Raw genomic sequence first — 20628 nt, forward strand, 5'->3', positions numbered from 1 at the left:
CCTGCAAAATATTTTTCCTAGCTGATTGCACATAGGTGATTAGACTACATTAAATATGCCTATATTAGTAGCAATGGTTTATTTCAACAAATGGAACAATGTTGGCAGAATAACGCAGCACATCTGCTTCTCTTAAACCTACCTAAGCTTGATAGCAAGCGCAAGTAGATGGACTGATATTAATCCAGTATTGGCTTTACCAGATGAAATGTGTGTTCTGCAGCTCAGTGGATGCTTTCCAGAGGGGTCACATGATGAGAAAGACAATTCAATACCTCTAATGTTCCTGATTCCTTAATCTAATGTATTAGAAATGAATAGATGCCTGAACAAATTACATTAAAATGATTAATTTGCATTTATTTTCGACTTTATGGTTCTGAGGAATGAAACATTGTCTATATCTTGCATTATAATGGTATGTGGTACATTTTGGGGCAGGTGCAAAGAGCTCCAACCATCTTTGCCTCAGCATTGTAATTGCTATGGTCTCTGGTGAAAAGCTGATTCATCCCAATTGTCAATGTTTTGCCTGGAACTATATTTACATGTGATTAAAGTTACACTATCCAAGGTTATTTAAATTGCAAACTGAGGAAGATTCAACAGTCAAGATTCAACTTTGCTTAACAACCAACACACCCGAGAAATTGCTGAGGACAGCCTACAAGCGTTGCCACACATTCTGGCGCCAGCTATAGTATGCCCACAATGCTCTGCAGAACAACAGCAAAAGACGACCAGCTGTACAAATAGAAATTATATTGAGAATATCAGCTGCAAAGAGCCCCAAAAGTGAGCCTCTAGACCACAGAATCAACCCAGAACAGTGGTAAATGAAGCCAGCTATGCCGGTTCAGGAGCCTGATGGCCATAGGGCAACAACTGCTCCTGAACCTGGCAGCATGGGTCCCAAGGCTCCTAAACCTCCCACCAAGCACAGCATGGCTCAGACATTAACAAATATATAATTAATCCCAGATTTAAAATGCAAATTTCTCTAGACTAGTTTGTGCCTATGAACTACTGTGTATGTGCAGGATTTACATTTGTTTGTTAAATGGAGGGTGCAGGTGTTTATGAAGGAACAAAGAGTTGGTGGTGGAAACTAATCAAAGGTGAGACAAAGAGAGAGTATAAAAGAAAGGGCTAGGGTCTTAGGGATGATGGAGTGGAGTGAGAAAGGAACAGAGAGAAACAACAAAAGGGTATCAGCCAAAATACCTTAATCTTCCTAGTTACAACAAGCAATTTTATATGAGAACAGAATTAGAGATTTCAATGCCTCGCAAAACTTCAAACAGTCTCTCAGTGGTGGTTTTAAATAATGCAGAAAATTAGCAACAGAAAATTAACATCAATGGATTACACTAGAACGCACTTCTTGCAACAGAAAATTACAATTTTTTATTAAACCTTTTAATTTTGTTCAGAACGGCCAGAGTTGCCGATTCTAAGAACTTTCAAGATTGTCTTTACATTCTGTTTCTAAGGAATATATTGACACCAAGGGCCTATTTTAAAGCTCTAATACAGACTGTAATAGGAAAGACAACCCAATGAGGTGCAAACGGATGCATGATCATCCAAATACCAGCACTTTTTCCACCTAGGAGTAAGTTTAGATTGCACCCTGAAAAAGAGATTTTATCCTAGTTCTTCAATCTGTCCTGTGTACAGCAAGTATATTTAACACAGCAGCATGATAGTTTTTACAATAGCTTTCACAATATGCATGTGCTTTTACAGTTTTATAATAAATCACCAATTCATGTTACAACTCTTCAAATATAAACATTTCCCATCTAGAATTAAGGGAAGTGACTTGTTTCAAGACTCAATATATGCTTTTCCACAGGTTACAACATGGGGGTGCAAAAATAGATGAAAGCAATTAACTTTCTAACATTATTGCTTAGCCATAGGAACGACATCCTGAAAAGATTAAAAATAGCTGATAAGTAAAAAAATTCAGCCCCGTCATCAGTTTGGAAGCAAGGTGAGGATGAATATTAACGGGTATAAAGGAAATAACCAAGATCAGAAGTAGAAAGATGTAATAAGAATATCATCTCCTATTTTCTGAAAAAAATAAAGGTTTTTGTCCAGTGCATGTCTTAAATCAAAACCAATACTGAATTGCACCAAACTGCTGTTTCACCAAGTATTACAAGGCTTTATGGTGGAACTGCACCAGTTTTGCTTATTCAGCAGATTCTGAGCTATTACTTAACCCTGACAATTTTTACATCTTTCCTTTTAAATCAAATTGCTTTGAATTCTTAATGCTGCGTATTTTTATACTAACTCATTATTTACTAACATCAAAGTGTCAGCAATTAAGAATGTTAAACCACAGAGGAGCAAGACTATTTACATCATTCTTAGTGTAGATAACTGGTTACAGATCTACTTACCTCTATAATCCAAAGCAACTACATGGTAGCCTTGTGAGCTGAGGACCTAGAATAGGGAAAAAAACAAAATCAAGAAGGTGGAGTTGCAAGGAAAAGGAGAGACAGAACAAATATACTCTCCACAAAAGACAAGAGAACTCTAGCTCTGTATTCACCTTGTACACAAATTACCAAAAAACACTTCACATTTTAAGTAGTACCTCATTAATGACTTCAAACTTTTCAAACAGGGCCGCGCATAAAACAAACATCGTAATATTGTTTCCAGGATGTTTCATCCTACAAGAAGTTCCTGGAATTGGATCACACTGCTGATTCCAATATCATCTAATAAATTCAAAAGTGCTGCAGGTGAACTCTACTGAAGTCATTAAAGAGGAAAGTAACAAGAATTGTGCTTATTAATGTCTTGTTACAAACATCTTCACGTTCCAGTAAAAATGATGGGCTTGGACTAAGTTGCATACAATGTTGATGGGTACAAATTAGAGAAGCGGAAGTGCAAAAAAGGCAAGAGGTACTCATTTGGAAGATAAGGCATATCTCAGTCATGTGGAAGGCCGCAATGCCTTCATAAAATCAAATGTCATTCCTTATCTACCATTCAACACATTCTGGGAGAATGCAATTGTGGTACTAAACAAAATGGAGGTGGAGTATAGCCTCTAAAATCACCCTGAACCAACTGACTCCCCTTACACAACAAAAAGCTCAGTCATATAGCACCGCTTCTATCCAATTTTACCATAGTGTCAGTTCATTTCAATCCAATGCACAAGTTAACATCCAGTAATACTTACTAAAATGTGTCCTGCTCTCATTTAATACAAATGATTTTCATTGGAAGGAGAAATCAAGCTACATACATTACACAAATACAAAAAAAACTTCCAGTAGATTTCTCGTTGGTTGCTGATCTGAATACAAGAGACAATAATTCCAAATTCTTATCTCCCATTGTTGCTGGGCTCGTCTCAAATTTTTTCTATATTTTATTTTAATGGAATCAAGAAGATGTTTATCAGTCAGGAATAAAGTAGACACTTCCATAATTAATAAAAATATAAAGAATATATAAAAAGTATAGAAAATATATCCACTATAATCAGTCGATTATTTAATACCTTGTTTTTAGGAGTTAAGTAGCTTAGCATCTTTCGTAAATATATTGTGAATAGAATTTATGGGTTCCATGTGGAAACACCAACAAGTTTGGGATTTCTACACATTTGCCTGATCTCCCTTGACTGATGACAGATGTTGTCTGAAGCTTGTTGAACCAAACTTCAACAATTATCTCTTCACAGAGACCAATGTGGATATGGGAAACTGTAGAGATTTTCCACCACTCTTGGTGGAAGATTCACTTAAACAATCTATGACATATCAAGCAAGGAACTGTAGAAATGTTGGAATCTTTTTAATTATTTACTTTATTTAAATTGTTAACTGATTTAGTCCTCTTTTAAAAATTAAAAAGTCAGTGTTTTATAGTTACTGTATATCAGAAACAATCATAATATTCATCATGGTTTAGGGATTAATCTGCTTCTTGTATGCCACCTTCCCAGCTACTGCCCTGTGCCCCACCCACTGACTGTCCGCCCCACTCCTTCCCCTCATACTGCTGAGCTGCAGGGAAATTCACTTTATGAGGCAACTCTGATGTTTTTCACCAGTCAGTTGTATGCATAGGCAATGTTACTAACCACAAATTCTGAGCCACTTCTTCAAAAGTTGCTCAATAAATTTTTCAAACAAGATTAGGCCATAAAGCAAGGGTCAAGTCTTGTGTTTTACTGCACTAAAGAAGGGCTTTTTGTTCATTAACAAAATTACTTGAATACTGGGGTAACCATAAATGCATTCAGTGATGCATGGAGCAAAAACTCATTTATGGGAGTACTCTGAAACAAAGTTGTCAAAAATATATCAAGATTAGATAGGTTTTAAAAAAGCATCAGAATAGATGAATTTTACGGACAAATCAGCAGCTGAAAATTCAACTAAGCAGATTAAAGAAATTGATGAATGTAATTCAGAGTTGGTGACTAGAATTCAAATAAATAACTTAATTCTGAGTTTATCTAAGAAATTATGAAAATATTTTTGATAGAAGTACTGGAATTTACCTTAGGAAAATTTAATTGAGGGAGAGAATGCGGTACTTGTAAGAGGAGTTTCAATTCTGCCCTCTTAAGCCATTCCTGACTTTGCCCCCATTGTGCCTTCAAAGACCTGAACTTTGCATTAAATCTAACTCTTTAACCAAGCTTCCACCCTAATGGCACTATGCAGCTGCAGTGGAGCACTTTGATTCTTTTAACCAAAGTAAATGCATATAGGATGAAAAGCTGATGATGCAAAAAACTTCAGCATTACAAGAAACAGCAGAAGATCAGAATTAGATTTATTATCACCGGCATGTGACGTGAAATTTGCTAACTGAAATGTCTCGACTGTTTATTCTTCTCTGCAGAACCTGCCTGACCTGCTGAGTTCCTCCAGCATATTGTGTGTGTTACTCTGAATTTCTAGCATCTGGAGAATTTCTTGTGTTTAGAATAAATCAGGATTGGTGGTATTGTTGACCTCCAGATAGGGAGATAAATATTATTAGTGAGTCCAAAAGCTGAGGATCAAATTAATTTGATATATAATCCTGATGGTAATCATTAAATTAGATACTAAGAAAATAGACTGAAAGAAGTCATGACATTTGATTCAAGGTTTCAAATTATAGTATAGGTAAATCATTAATGCACAAAGTAAGTCAGGATGAAGTGCTGATAGGGCAAAGCAGGAGAATATCCACTTTTCCCACACTTCATTCTGGTATCAGCTATTCCTCAGAGATACCACTCTCTCACTCTGAGTCAAACACTTCAGAACCTTCAGCACATGATCCACGGTTTCATTTCCAGTCTATACTATGAGTGTATTACTTTGTCTCTGTTGTAGTTACCATCTTCCAGATCAAACACTGAGACAAAGCTTCATCTTCCATCTTGCAAAGACATGAAAATCATGGCACCATACCAAGAGCAGCAGGGGAAATGCCCCCAGTGTCCTGATCAATGTCCAGACCTCAACCATTACCAGTAAACAAATTATCAGGTCATTATCAGGTTGCTGTGCAATGGGAATTTGCTGTACACAAATTGGTGTTGGACCAAAAAAAAATCATTGGCTGGAAGGATTTTTGATATTACAATTTCTTTCATAGAAATCAAGGATTGAAACTATAAAATGTACTATTTTTCTTGTTTTTTTATTAATATTAAGACACTAAATGCAATAGTTCCACTAGTCACCTGTTTTAGTCCACAGCTCCAAGATGTCCAGTATAAAATGTTTAGTGTAAATTTTCCAAACCCTTACACAAAAAAGACTGATTGTATTTAAGTGTCGACACAAATATATACATTAGATTCCTTTTAATGAAAACTTTGATGTTACCACAATCATAAAATGAAATTCCTTCATGAACAAAATAGTGATCAGAAGGAAAGTATTACTCCAATATTTGTTCAACTCCAACAGTAAAGTGTTTTAGAGGACAAACTTTTAATTTGTCATAACATTAAATATGCAATGAAGAGAACAAATTTTGGAACATTAATATTATCTGGAAGCTGTGACTGACGAATTTGTATTATAAATGTTTAAGTCACTGGTACTGAATAACGATCAGTAAACAGCATCTCTGATGCCTTATACAGGAAGGTAAGTGTTAAATCTATTTTATCAAAAGTTCAAAAAGCTGGTGAATGATGAATTACGCCTTCAAATGTAATTAAGACAGGTATGTTGAGTTTATCCTATTTTGCCAAGTTTCATCTCCATTGGGAGAGCCAAAGCCCTGACATTACAGTGAAAACTATTAAAATACTAACTCGTACAATCTATAGACCTAGATCAGAGTTAAGTACGCAAATAATTTCACATAATAGGATGCAATTTGAAGCACAAATCAGACAGAAGTATAAATGCACCCACGTACATTGTTGACCCTTAATTGGTTATCATGAAATGATTGTTTGAAGAAGAATTGGGAAGCTAAGTAAACAGGTTCCTGATCAAATCTTAGATCTTATAGTGTATATTCCATACTGTGCACCCAAAGGCGAAAGATTTACAAGGCACCCATTATCATGAACAAACAGAAATTTCAAAGGGACAGTCTAAGAATATTGGTGGATTGTGGAAATACCCCTCTTACAATATCATCCCTCCAACAGAAGCAACTTGATTTAAAAGGCCTCCTACCTTGTATAGCTGGACCCTATGATCACCACCTCTGTGAACAAATAAAAAATGCAGTTTAGAACAATTTTCTATTTTGAAAAATTCCTGTTTTGATTTCTCTGTTTGATTTTAGATGTGTGTCATTTTCAATCCCAGCTCAAAACAGCAGTTTTAGAAATGGAAGGCTGCATAATGATTAGAAGTAAGATTACAATATTAAGGGCATCATGTAAAAAGTCCAAGCACCTCTTAAAGTAATTAATGTCATTGAGGTATAGGACAATTCATGCAGATCTTAATACAGACAAAACTCTTGACCATGGACTTTTTTAAAAAAAATAACACTGTACTGAGTTGGTCTCTCATATCTCTGCTTATGTACGGGCATCTATAAGCATAAAATAAAAGAGAAAATGAAAATCAAAGCCACTAGCTTTAATGCAGACCAATTTAGCACAAGAACATAATACAGGTCCACTTGAGTACTAAATCATGAACTGAGGCAACACATACATATTGGTTGCACATTTTGAAAATGGCAAAAAAAAAATGCATTTAGCACTCTTGTCTGTTTGGCATTTCTAGTGGATGTGTAATTTAGAAAATCCTTCCAAAATCTAATAACTCAGTAGCGCACACCCTCTGATAAGAAGCGAGCAGAATACTGTTACTGTAAGAGATATGGCCTTGAACAGAATTTCCTCCCTAAATACCTACACCTTCAATTCAATCTTTAAACATTCTCTTTAAATCCATATCATTAAAAAAAGCTTTGTCCTAGTATATCATGTAGGTCACGGTCAAATTTTGTTTGCTAGAAATCCTACAATACAGCTTCCGCTAGTTTATAATGTTAAAGCTGCAATATAAATGCCTATTCATATTGTTGTACTAGAATCGGGGGAAAACCTTACGTTTTTCATCCATATTGCTTTGCCTTGGTCCATCAGGACTCTTCATATTTTTCCACTTCTGTTTGGACAAGTTGGAAACAAAAGGTAGCAAGGACAAAATTTTTAAAAGTAGTTGAATAGTTATGTTTTAAAAATACTTTACCTGGTGCCTGCATTGCCATGGAAGTAAAGAATGATAGGAGAGCCCGATGCCAAGGTTTCTTCATACCATGACTGGTCTTTCCCCTGAGCCTCCTTCCATAGTTTAGCAGGAACTGTGTGCCTGTCAGTAAACAGAGGAGACAGTGTTCTACAGAGATAAATGGCACAATGGTGATTACAGAATCCAGCCTTTCCATTACCAAAGAATGTAATATTGTGCGGTGGTAATGTCACCCAAACCCCGGTAGAAGTTATAATTGAATTCATGCCACAAATGCGTCCAAATTCACACTCCTGAATGTAACAATTCTCCTGAATTGTGAACATAATTCTATTAGTTTTAAGATAATTATGGAGATGGCTAGGGCTGCTCCATGAGTCTAAATAGGAAAACGGCCAATTTTGATGGCATCAGAAAGAATCTGGCAAGTGTGGATTAGGACAAGTTGCTTTCTGACAAAGGGTTGCTTAGAAAGTAGGAGGCCTTCAAAACTTAAATTTTAAGAGTACAGAGTTTGTATCTTTTTGTTAGAATAAAAGGCAAGACCACGAGGTTTAAGGAACCTTGATTTTCTAGAGATATTGAGGCCCCAGTTAATAAAAAGGTTTAGAGAATTACAGTAAGTACAATTAAGAAAGAGCAAATGAGGTACTTGAAGAGTATAAGAAGTGCAAGAGAACACTTAAGGAAAGAAGGAGGGCTAAAAGGCAGCACGAGTTTGCTCTAAAGGAAAGGTGAAGAAAAATCTACAGAGTTTCTACAGATATATTAAGAGCAACAGGATAGCAAGGGACAAAATTGGTCCTCTGGAAGATCAAAGTGGTCATCCATGCATGGAGCTGAAAGAGATGGTGGAGATCTTAAATGCATCTGTATTTTCTCAGGAGACAGACACAGAATCTTTGGAAATGACACAAGCCACTTTTCGATATGCCAAGGATGAGGTCTGAAAGACTAGTGCACCTTCAGGGTGCTGGATTTTTGTGGCTCTGGAGGCAGGCGGACTCTAGGTCAGTGGCGCCACTGAAAACTGGTATGTCATGGGAGTACACAAAAAATTGAAAGCAGCGAGCTGGCTGCTTGCTGTGTGCCAGAGACTCGAGATCAACAGACTTTTAACACCATAAATCAGTGAGTTGTTTTTGTTATGTCTCCCCTCTCGCTGCGAAATGGGGACATCTCTTTTTCCCTTGGGAGTGAGGAGAGAGAGAGACAGACAGACACAGAGACACTAACACTGTGTTATGTCGAATTACCGGGTGAACGAGTAGTCTTTGGGGTACTGCAAGTCTGTGTCTTTATTGATGCTTTGCTGCACGCTTGTGTGCTTGGTGGGGGGGGGAGACTGTTGCTTTTTTTGCTGGAGGGGGTCATCGCTTTGCTACTGCTTATGCGTGGAAGGGGGGAGCTGGGAGAGCCTTTAGGGTTCTAACATTTAACTGTCATTCATTCTTTGGGGCACTCCTCTGTTTTTGTGGATGTTTGTGAAAGAAAAAGAATTTCAGGATGTATATTATATACATTTCTCTGACATTAAATGTACCTATTGAAACCTATTGATATTTAATTAGGGTGGATAAATTTCCAGGGCCTGACAAGGTGTTCACTCGGACCCTGTGGGAGGCTGGTTAGAAATTGCAGGAGCTCTGGCAGAGATACTTAAAACATCCTTAGCCACAGGTTAGGTACCAGAGGATTGGAGGATAGCTAATGTTGTTCCGTTCTTCAAGAAAGGCTCTAAGACTAAGCCATGAAATTATAGGCCAGGGAGTCTGACAGCAGTAGTTCGTAGATTATTGGAAGGTATTCTAGGGGACCGGATATAAGAACTTGTGTGGGAAATAGTGTCTACCCAATCCTATATAGTTTTTTGAAGAGGTTACCAGGAAAGTTGATGAATTCTATGCCAGTGGATGTTGTCTACAATGGCAAGGCCTTTGACAAGGTCCTGCATTGGAGGCTGTTCAATAAGATTCAGTAACTTGGAATTCAGGATGATGTAGCAAAATCAATTAGACATTAACTTTGTGAGAGAAGCCAGAGAGTGATAGTAGATCATTGCCCTTCTGACTGGAAGCCTGTGACTACTGCTGTGCTGCAGGGATTAGTGCTGGGTCCATTGTTAATATAGATGACAAACAACAATCTCAATGACAATGAAGGAAACTGAATCAGCAGATTAGCAGATGACACAAAGATTGGGGGTGTAATGGACAGTGAGGAAGACTATCAAAGCTTGGAGCAGGATGTGGACCTGCTGGGAAAATGGGCTGAAAAATGGTAAATGGAATTTAATTCAGACAAGTGTGAGATGTTGCATTTTGGTAAAACCAAACAGGGTAGGACTTACACAGTGAAAGGTAGGGTACTGTGGAGTATGGTAGAACAAAGAGATCTGGAAATATAGATCCATAATTCCTTGAAAGTGGCATCACAGGTAGATAAGATTGTAATGAGAGCTTTCGGCACATTGGCCTTCATAAATCAAAGTACTGAGCCCAGGATTTGGATGTTAAATTGAAATTGTATAAGGTGATGGTAAGGCAAAATTTGGAGTATTGTGTGTAGTTCTTGTCACCTACCTACAGGAAAAATATCAATAACATTGAAAGAGTACACAGAAAATTTACAAGATTGTTGCCAGGGCTCGAGACATAGGAAAAGGCTGAATAGGTAGGACTTTATTCCCTGCAGCGTAGGAGAATGAGAGGAGATTTGATAGAGGTATACTAAATTATGTGAGGTATAGATAGTGTAGATTCAGGCAGGCTTTTTATACTGATGTTGGATAAGACCAAGAACTAGTGGTTGTAGGTTAAGGGTAAAAGGTGAAATAGAGTGGAATCCAATTAACTGGGCAATTGATTAATCAGGGCATTTGCTCATCTGGGACAAACCTTAAAGAATAAAAACTAATTGAGAAAATAACAGGTATTCCCTTCATTTATTTGGGACAGTATGCTATCTAATTAGGACATAAGACATGCCAAATAGTTTCTAACTAGTGTCAGACTTGAGTACTTGTGAGGCCATTAAACACTACAGTGTGATTAGAGCAAACAGTCTTTAACAATAGCATCAGTTGCATGTTCAAAAAGCAGTGATTTTTGTAACTGACAGCAAGAAATAAGCAGTAAGAAAATTCAGAACTGTTTTGCTCACTGTTGTTTCAAGTATTCTGGCTTGGGGATGCAAGAAACAGACGGGAGTCAAAATTGAACAATTTCACTACTTCAATGAGTTAGAAACTACAAAGAATTTAAAGGCATCAGCAATCATCTTGAATGTTACAATGATCATAACAATTTGGCAGATGCAATCATCAAAAGCAGGGGTCCCCAACCTTTTTAGCACTGTGGACCGATTTCATATTGACAATATTCTTGCGGACCGGCCGACCGGGGGCGGGGGGGTGTGGGAAGGATGGTTGCCAACGGACAAGAGTAGCAGTCAAATACATTGTGTTTACCCAGATAAGACTACAATGACCATGAAGCCTTGAGCGGGCACCAGTGTGCATGTGTGACTTACGCATGCGCGCACGTGCCGATTATTTTTCTACAAATCGTTTTTGGCGATTCTGTTCGGCGGGGGTGGTGTGTTAATCACAACCGGAATATCGGTAATAAGTGACTAATACACTCAATTTCATTTCTAAAAGGGTTTATCTAATGAATTTAATATTAAACACACAGCGCATATTTTCTTCGCATGAATATAGCGATAAGTCAATTATCAGGGAAGGACAGGGGAGCTTGAAGTAAGTGTTGAATGAACTTCCAGTAGAAGTGCAGAAGCAGGTTCAATATTATCATTTAAAGTTAAATTGGATAGGTATATGGACAGGAAAAGAATGGAGGATTATGGGCTGAGTGCAGGTCGGTGGGACGAGTTGAGAATAACATTCGGCACGGACTAGAAGGGCAAAGATGGCCTGTTTCCGTGCTGTATTTGTTATATGGTTATATAAGTCAATAGCATAACATTTTAAGTAACGTTTGGATATTAAACACACAGCGCATATTTTCCCCATATGAACATATAAAATCATTGCAACACACCAATATCGCTGAATCAGTGGGAGCCCTGGGCTTGTTTTCCTGCAACAAGACGGTCCTATCAAGGGGTGATGGGAGACAGCGATACTCGAAGGGGGTTCCTTATGTCTAGTCTATTCCGTAATTTAGTTTTCGTTGCATTCATTGCAGCGATATGTTGGAAATGGAAGCAACGTTTTCAGTGCTTCCGTGGCTACCTCAGGATATTGAGCCTTGACTTTGATCCAGAATGCCGGCAGAGATGTTATATCAAACATACTTTTCAGCCCGCCGTCATTTGCAAGCTCGAGGAGTTGATCTCCTTCCCGCGCTGACACGGACGGCGCGCGCATAGTGACCTCGCATGCGTAATGGCTCAACAGTGGGCGTGACAGGGAATGAGGAAAGGTGCAGCTGACTCATATCGCCAAATCATATCGTTTCCTCACGGCCCGGTAGTGCATGCTCTGCGGCCCGGTACCAGTCCGCGGCCCAATGGTTGGGGACCGCTGATCAAAAGCATTGTATGAAGGCAGTCCATCATTTGCACTAGGAGTCTGTGCCAATTTTGTTCATTTACTAGCAAAAGAGCAGGGCAGTATTCTCTGGAGGAATTCTATTATATCTAATACCTTGCTTTTAGTACTGTCATTGTATTAGAAGTATTCTAATTTGTTCTTGTATCTCAATTAAATACTTGTTAAACAGTAGTCGGTCCCTTTTTATATCTTCTTAACTATTTCCATGAAATTTCAGCTAATTGGGGCAGCCACTTAATTGGGTCCAAATGTACTGGTCCCAATTAACTGCAATCTATTGTATTTAACGAAAACCTGAGCGAGAACTTCTTCACTCAGAGAATGGTGCAGGTGTAGAACGAGCTACCAGCAGAAGTGGTGGATGCGGGTTCGATTTCAGCATTTAAGAAAGGTTCGGACGAGTACATGGATGGGAGGGACATGGAGAGCAATGGTCCATGTGAGGGTCAATGGGTCAGAATGAGCTAGATGAGCCAAAGGACCAGTTTCTCTGCATACTGCTCTATGACTCTAACAGGGGTATGTATTATGGTCTGATTAACACACAAAATTGGCAGATCTGAGAATGTGTATGTGAGGAGTATCAATTTAACTGAACTGTACAGAAAATGATAATAAAGTTGAAAGTTAGGAGTTTAAATACTCAGATTTCCTGTCACTCCCAAGACACTGTGTGTGTGTACACTAAACTTGAACCACCAGCTCCAAGATCAGAGCTGACTACTGTTTCCTAATTGCAAATATCTTCCATGAAACAACTTTGGATAATCTTAACACATTCTCAATAAAATCCTGGGACCAAATTGAAAATTTCACAGCAATAGTACAAAACAGCTAGCACAGGAGAGTATCACAGTATCTAGACTCTAGATACCTTACTCTCCTGTACTTTCTCAAAGAAAGCGGAGGGGTAGATGTCTTGCTGACCTATAACATTATGCTCTTGAGCCTTAAATGTAAAGTGTCTCATTTTCCCACCCCTACTCTAACATCCATTTATGCCAATGAATACAAAAGTATTACTTTTTTTTTTCCTCTTTTGAATGAATTTCAGCAATACATATCCCCGGCTGGTAATAGACCTCCTCACTGAACTAGTGTAGTTACCTTGTCTAACTGGAAAAATTAGCAGCAAACAACTGGCACTGTGCTAAAAAGCATCATCATTATCAAACCGTATCACTGAAATAAACAAGATACAGATCACTCTAACCTCCAGGATGAAGGACGATACATAAAAAAATAACCTCAGCATTTGTTTAAATAATCCAGTTGCTGTCTTGTTATTTAACAAATGATTGAGGACGGCACTAAATGCACTTTTGATATTTTTGTTTAATCCAGCTCCACAAAAAGATTGCTGGCAGCTTTGCATCTGCAAACACTGACTTTCTCTTCGCTGGTGCTTTTGTTTCCTAGTTGAACAACAGTGAAATGAACAAACTCGACTTTGTTTAATCTACATCAACATGGCATTGTTAAGCCGCAAATATGCATATTTAAACCAGATATAGTAAAATTGTTTTGCTGTTTCAACAAGTATTACAGACTTGTATGAATATACAACAAACAAATGCAATTTAACTTGAATGACAAGTAAAAATCCAGCCAGAAGTCGCTGAATACTCACACCACCATTTTAAGCAGAACAACAGTGACCTATTGGAAACATACAAAGAGGAACTATATTGGTTTCAATTTCAGCAGGAAGTAAAAGGATATGGGCTTTCAAAGGATAAAGATAAGCAGATTTGATTCTGATATCTGACCTGGGCAAATTTTCACTGGATTGTATTTTCTTGTTCTCACAATAATTATTTCTATATAACCTCAATGGCTATATTTGTGGTCGTCTGCTGCTGTAGCCCATTAACTTCAAGGTTCAAAGTGTTGTGCATTCAGAAATGTTCTTCTACACACCACTGTTGTAACACACGGTTACTTGAGTTACCTCGCTTTCCTATCAGCTTTAACTAGTCTGGCCATTCCCCTCTGACCCCCCATTAACATGGTCTTTTCACCCACAAAACTGCTGCTGGCTGAATACTTTCTGTTTTTCACACTATCTTCTGTAAACGCTAGAGACTGGTGTGCGTGAAACCAGGAGATCAGCAGTTTCTCAGGTACTCAAACCACTCTGCCTGGCACCAACAAACATTCTACTGTCAAAGTCACTTAGACCACATTTCGTCCCCATTCTGATGCTTGGCTTGAACAACAATTGAACCTCTTGACCATGTCTGTATGATTGGCTGATTAGATATTTGCATTAACTAGGTGTACAAGGTGGACCTAATAAACTGGTAACTGAATGTAACTTTCTATAATGCTTGACATAAAAAAATTCAGTTGAGGATCTAGAACCTGAGCCATCTTCTGCAGTTATTCATGTGATATAGTCCCAGATCCAAGTAGTTTCAAATTAGTTCAAAAGGAACAACTATTATACGACAGCCTGCATTTCTCTGCAAAGCGGCATGTATTTATTAAAGAAAATAATATGCATTTCAGATGCTTGAAAAAAATGAATGCCAGACAAGGATGAGAGATGGTGCAAAGGCAGACTAGTGTGCTGGTGTTTACTCAGAAAGCTGGAAGAATGGGCCAAGCAAGAAACAATGCTATGCCCACAAATTTAACATTAGTGAGCTTTTGTGTGCACATTTCAATGGAAATTGACACTATTCATTAACGTGGATTTTGTTTAGTTAAAGATATTTCCTGCAGCCCAATACTGTTTTTCTGGTACCCAGTACACTCAAACAGCAGTAAGAGCAATGAAATGTCAAGTTTGTTTCTGGTAAAATTTTCCACCACAATGATGTTTGCAAGACTGATCTTGCCCCATCAACAAAAAAAAACATAACAACCTTTAAAGAATGTTGCTTTGGGTTAATGACAGAGCATAGAGTCCAAAACATACATCAAGTAGGCAGACTCAAATTGCAATCTCTATCCTTGCACTCCCAGGAATTGGCAGGTTTTCCCACAGAATCAGAAAAGCCAGAAGGAACCTCTTGTTATTGCAAGATTATATTTCATCAGAATCTGAAATGACAAAGCAGGAGAATAACAACTGACCCGCAGTGGCACCAGGAACCTTCTCATCTTTCTTCACAGTTCTGACCTCAGGAAGCAACCCCGAGGAATCACACCACAATGCAACATTCCAACAGGAGTGTGCATCCAGGGAATACTTATATCTTCAAATGATGTTATAGAGCTGGCAATAGAATCTTTACAAGTACATGGACACAGGTGGCAACCTCCTTGTCTAAGGGATGCTTAACAAGTTCAAGTTTAATTGTCATTCAACCATACACATTTTTTTTTTTTAAAAAAAAAGAGTTCCTCCAGGGCCAAGGTGCAAAACACAGCACATAGTCACACTTACGCATACATGGCTCATATATGACCAGAAGCTGCCAGTAACACATCTGTCAAAATCAGAGGGACACCCATGAATGAATGCAATATTTATCAAAAATAAATGGTTCCTCACATTGACTGTTAACTTTGTTAAACCCCTAAGAGTGTCATATAATTATCAGAGAAAGCAGGCAAGGATCTAGGGGCAAGTTTAAGAGTGAGGGTATCCCTGACTTTCAATGCAGTATAGACACTAAGGTGAGTGTATTAGCAGTATTCATAGGTCAATATTCACTACTCTTACATGGCCAAGAGCATAAGGGGCAAAAAGAAAATGAATACAATCGGAAACAACAGGAATTCTGCAGATGCTGGAAATTCAAGCAACACACATCAAAGTTGCTGGTGAACGCAGCAGGCCAAGCAGCATCTGTAGGAAGAGGTGCAGTCGACGTTTCAGGCCGAGACTCTTCGTCAGGACTAACTTTTTTAACGCCAGTTAGTCCTGACGAAGGGTCTCGGCCTGAAACGTCGACTGCACCTCTTCCTACAGATGCTGCTTGGCCTGCTGCGTTCACCAGCAACTTTGATGTGAATACAATCGGATCTAATATTATGCCTAATATCTTCTAAGTCAGGGGTCCCCAACCTTTTTTGCAACGTGGACCAATTTATTATTGACAATATTCTTGCAGACCGGCTGACGCGGGGGGTGGGGGGGTAGGGTTGCCAACGGACAAGAGTAGTAGTCAAATACGTTGTGTTTACCCCAAGGAAGACTACCAAGACCATGCAGCCTTACGCGGGCACCTGTGCGCATGCGTGTACGTGACCATTTTTTTTCTACAAATCGTTTTTGGCGATTCTGTTCAGAGGGTGAAAGGGTTTTAATCATGACCGGAATATAGGTGATAAGTGGCTAATACACTCAATTTCGTTTCTAAAAGGGTTTATCTAACGAATTTAATATTAAACACACAGCGCATATTTTCCTCGCATGAATATAGTGATAAGTCAATTATCAGGGGAGCTTGAAGCAAGTGTTGAATGAACATCCAGTAGAAGTGGCAGAAGCAGGTTCGATATTATCATTTAAAGAAAAATTGGATAGATATATCGACAGGAAAGGAATGGAGGGTTATGGGCTGAGTGCAGGTCGGTGGGACTAGGTGAGAGTAGCGTTCGGCACGGACTAGAAGGGCAGAGATGGTCTGTTTCCATGCTGTAATTGTTATATGGTTATATAACTCAATAGCATCATAACATTTTAAGTAACATTTGGATATTAAACACACAGCACATATTTTCCCCGTATGAATATATAAAATTATTGCAACGCACCAATATCGCTGAATCAGTGGGAGCCCTGGGCTGAATACTTATTCCCTGCAACAAGATGGTGCCATCGAGGGGTGATGGGAGACAGCGATACTCGAAGGGGGTTCCTTATATCCAGTTTATTCCGCAGTTTAGTTTTCGTTGTATTCATTGCAGAGATATGTTGGAAATGGAAGCAACGTTTTCAGTGCTTTCGTGGCTATCTCAGGATATTCAGCCTTAACTTTGATCCAGAATGCCGGCAGAGATGTTATGTCAAACATACTTTTCAGCCCACCATCATTTGCAAGCTCAAGGAGCTGATCTTCCCGCGCTGACGTGGATGATGCGCGCTTAATGACCTCGTGTGTGTTCAAGCTCCACAGTGGGCGTGACAGGGAATGAGGAAAGGTGCAGCTGACTCATATCGCCAAATCATATCATTTCCTCGCGGCCCGGTAGCACATGCTTTGCGGCCCAGTACCGGTCCACGGCCCGGTGGTTGGGGACCGCTGTTCTAAGTCACAGCCATATCCTCTTTACTGTTTTACTTTCAATAGGAATGAATAATTCATATTGTTGTTCATGGATACACCGTCCATCCTTAATCTACCAAGTAAAGTTCCCCAATCTATCATAGCCAATTCCTGTCTCATGCTGTCATGTAGGAAGGATATACTGGCTTTGGAGGTGGTGAAGAAGAGGTTCACAAGATTGATTCCAGAGATGAGGGGGTTAGACTGTGAAGAGAGGTTGAGTTGACTGGGACTGTACTTGCTGGAATTCAGAAGAATGAGAGGAAATCTTATAGAAACATAAAATTATGAAAGAGATAGATAAGATAGAGGCAGGAAAGTTGTTTCCAAGGGTAGGTAAGATTAGAACTAGGGAACATAGCCTCAAGATTCAGGGGAGTAGATTTAGGACAGAGTTGAGGAGGAACTGCTTTTTCCAGAGGGTGGTGAATCTGGAATTCTCTGCCCAGTGAAGCAGTGTATATTGTGACATATACATACTTCGATAATAAATTTTCTTAATCTTTGAAAGATGAAATTAAATATCATTTCCTTAAAGGAAAGCAAGGTGTATTTTAACAACTATTTTTAAATGTTCCAATATCTGGAATGTTTGTTTTCTACTGTCCTTTACAAGCCTCTTCAGTTACTTACCAAGCACCGATAGTAATCATCTCTTCAGGTTGAAGATAAAAATTCCATGTGTGGTTCAAACCTTGGTCTTGTGGCCTTTTTAAATCAATGAAATATGGTACGCGCACTAAGAGAAACAGAGCCACAAACAGTTTTCATGACAACAAAGTTCATATGAAAGTTCAGATTTAAGATTAAATCTACGGTGATTCTCTGATGTACACATGCAAGTTGAAACCCCTTCTCATATCTATATAAAATGTCCTTTGTCAAAAGACTGATTCTATTTACCCCAATTTCCCCCAAACAATGCTTATTTGCACATTTTCTAATATTTAAATTTCAAAATAGCTTTCCACTAAAATCTCTTATGCAAGGAATCAATAGTGTCTGTGTTGATAAAAATACTTTGTTTACAGTTTAAGTTAGTATAGCAGCAAAAGTAATTATATTAGTATTCAGAGGTCTGGTTTGATCTAGAAATGGGAATTTAAATCTCACCATGGCAACCACAGAAACTGAGATTCAGTAATTAAATATATTTGTGTGCAAGCTTGTACTAGAGGCAGTGACAACCAGAATACCAACTCGTGTGACTTCTGACCACCAATAAAATATGACTGTTTAATTTGAGGGTAAAAGAGAATGATCAAAAGGCCTACATTATCTGTGGATGCTAAGCTATCATCTATTTTAATGACAAATTCCAAAATCCGAAAACCTCCAAAATTCAATTTTTTTGAGCGCTGACATGATGTCACAAATGGAAAATTCCACAAGATACTGGGAAGGTTCACAGGCGAGATACACAGGTCTCTACGCACCACAGGCAGCTCTGAGAGATGACCTCACATATGTAATGAGCAGAAGTTAATGAAAAATAGAAAAACACAGCATAAGGGAAAAACATGAAGATCTTGATCGTGCATTGTCAGCGGAGTGAACATATACCATTTAACGGTATGTTGATCATGAAACAAGTAAAGATTTATCACAACAAACAGAAAATTTGAAAGTAATTCTGAATATTCAGCAGGGTAGTTGCAGAAATTTAAGAAAAAGCACAGTATTAAATTTTCAAGTTGTCTGCTGATCATGAAAATCCAACACCAGAACAAGTCTACGATGCCGATTGTTTTTATATCTTACATAACATCATTAAATTTTTTAAAACCTCACTTTTGAAAATCTAACAGCAGAACAGTCTATAATATTATTTTCATATTTTACATAAAACCTAAAAAAATGTAATGTACAAATGGTGTACTGTAACCTTATAATCAAAACACAACATGGCAGGTGGAGACTGAAAGCCTGCCTTTGTTTGCTGCTGTTGAACAGCTGATTCAGGTATTCTCCCGATGCTGCTGTGCTGCTTTTGTTACCCTGCACACATTATATTTATTAATGGTATGTAATCATTTTTAATGCAAGTACACACTGGTAGCACATAATTTCAAAGTTAGACATGATGGCAATCCCAAGCTATCTCATTATATATTTCAAAATTCAAAAAAAATCCTAATCCAAAACACTTCTGGCCCCAAGCATTTCGGATAAGGGTACTCAACCTGTATATATATTCTCAAGAGAATACCCAGATCTGCCCTGGGTATTTCATATATAATATTCTGATTCTAAGACTAGAGATAGGCAGGAGAAATCAAGAAATTGGAACACCACATTACACTGATACAGAACAACGTGAAGTTTAACTAGCAACACATAAATTTTAGAAAAATGTGGAAATTAACTGAAAAGTTAAGAGGTAGAGGGCAATTACAAGGAAAAAGCAGATGCATTATAAATTTACATTTAAAAAATGCACAACAACCAAGCACACAAGGGGAATAGGTGCAATGCTCAAGGGCTTTGATTTATTTAGTAGTAAAGTCGAACAGTGCTAGTCACAGGAGCGTGAAGATCTAATTTAACAGTAACTAGCTCGTTCCTATCTAAATCAGGGAAAAACAAATCTTTGGTCAAAATTACCACAAGCTTGGACAAAGAGCTTGGTCTAATAAGAAATGACAGAGAGATAGCAAGACAATAGACTTAAGGAAAGAACTCTAGAACTCCAATTTATACAGTTAAAGGTCAATGCTAGTGCATAATACTTTGAATGGTCTAGTGTATTGAATTGGTAATCAGTAGCACATAGTGTAGTACTCACCAAAATTTAAGAAGACTAGCTTGGCTTGGATGGCTGGACATAGCTTTACTATGAAAGGAATGCATATGTACACTGCTAAGAACCACAAAGCTACTTTCTTGATTCTGTTCAACAAACGGGATCGTCTAAAGCAAAAGAGAAAGAAAAATGGAAAAATGCTACTCAACAAACAGGACAAGCACTGTAATCAGTAATTCTATATTGTGAATAAACCAAAATGCTCTTTTCATAATCACATTTCATTCATTTATAATTAAAAGCAGAACAAAATTAAATGGATACAAAGCTAATAGAATTTTTAAAATTTGCATTCATTTCTATTGC

At 38.1% G+C, this 20628-nt stretch overlaps 1 protein-coding gene across 4 annotated transcripts in view; it reads right to left on the reverse strand.

Annotated features, from left to right (window-relative positions):
- abhd12 (abhydrolase domain containing 12, lysophospholipase) overlaps positions 1–20628 on the reverse strand; it is a 164491-nt gene that overhangs the window by 115265 nt on the left and 28598 nt on the right. For all 4 annotated transcript variants that reach the window (XM_063056340.1, XM_063056339.1, XM_063056341.1 and 1 more), the window contains 5 exons: positions 20305–20429; positions 18153–18258; positions 7722–7841; positions 6687–6717; positions 2418–2463 (listed from right to left, as the gene is read on the reverse strand). In XM_063056340.1, the coding sequence (XP_062912410.1) occupies positions 2418–2463; positions 6687–6717; positions 7722–7841; positions 18153–18258; positions 20305–20429 (428 nt within the window). The remainder of the gene's footprint in view (positions 1–2417; positions 2464–6686; positions 6718–7721; positions 7842–18152; positions 18259–20304; positions 20430–20628) is intronic.

Source organism: Mobula hypostoma, chromosome 8, assembly GCF_963921235.1.
Source record: "Mobula hypostoma chromosome 8, sMobHyp1.1, whole genome shotgun sequence".
Taxonomy (NCBI): domain Eukaryota; kingdom Metazoa; phylum Chordata; class Chondrichthyes; order Myliobatiformes; family Myliobatidae; genus Mobula; species Mobula hypostoma.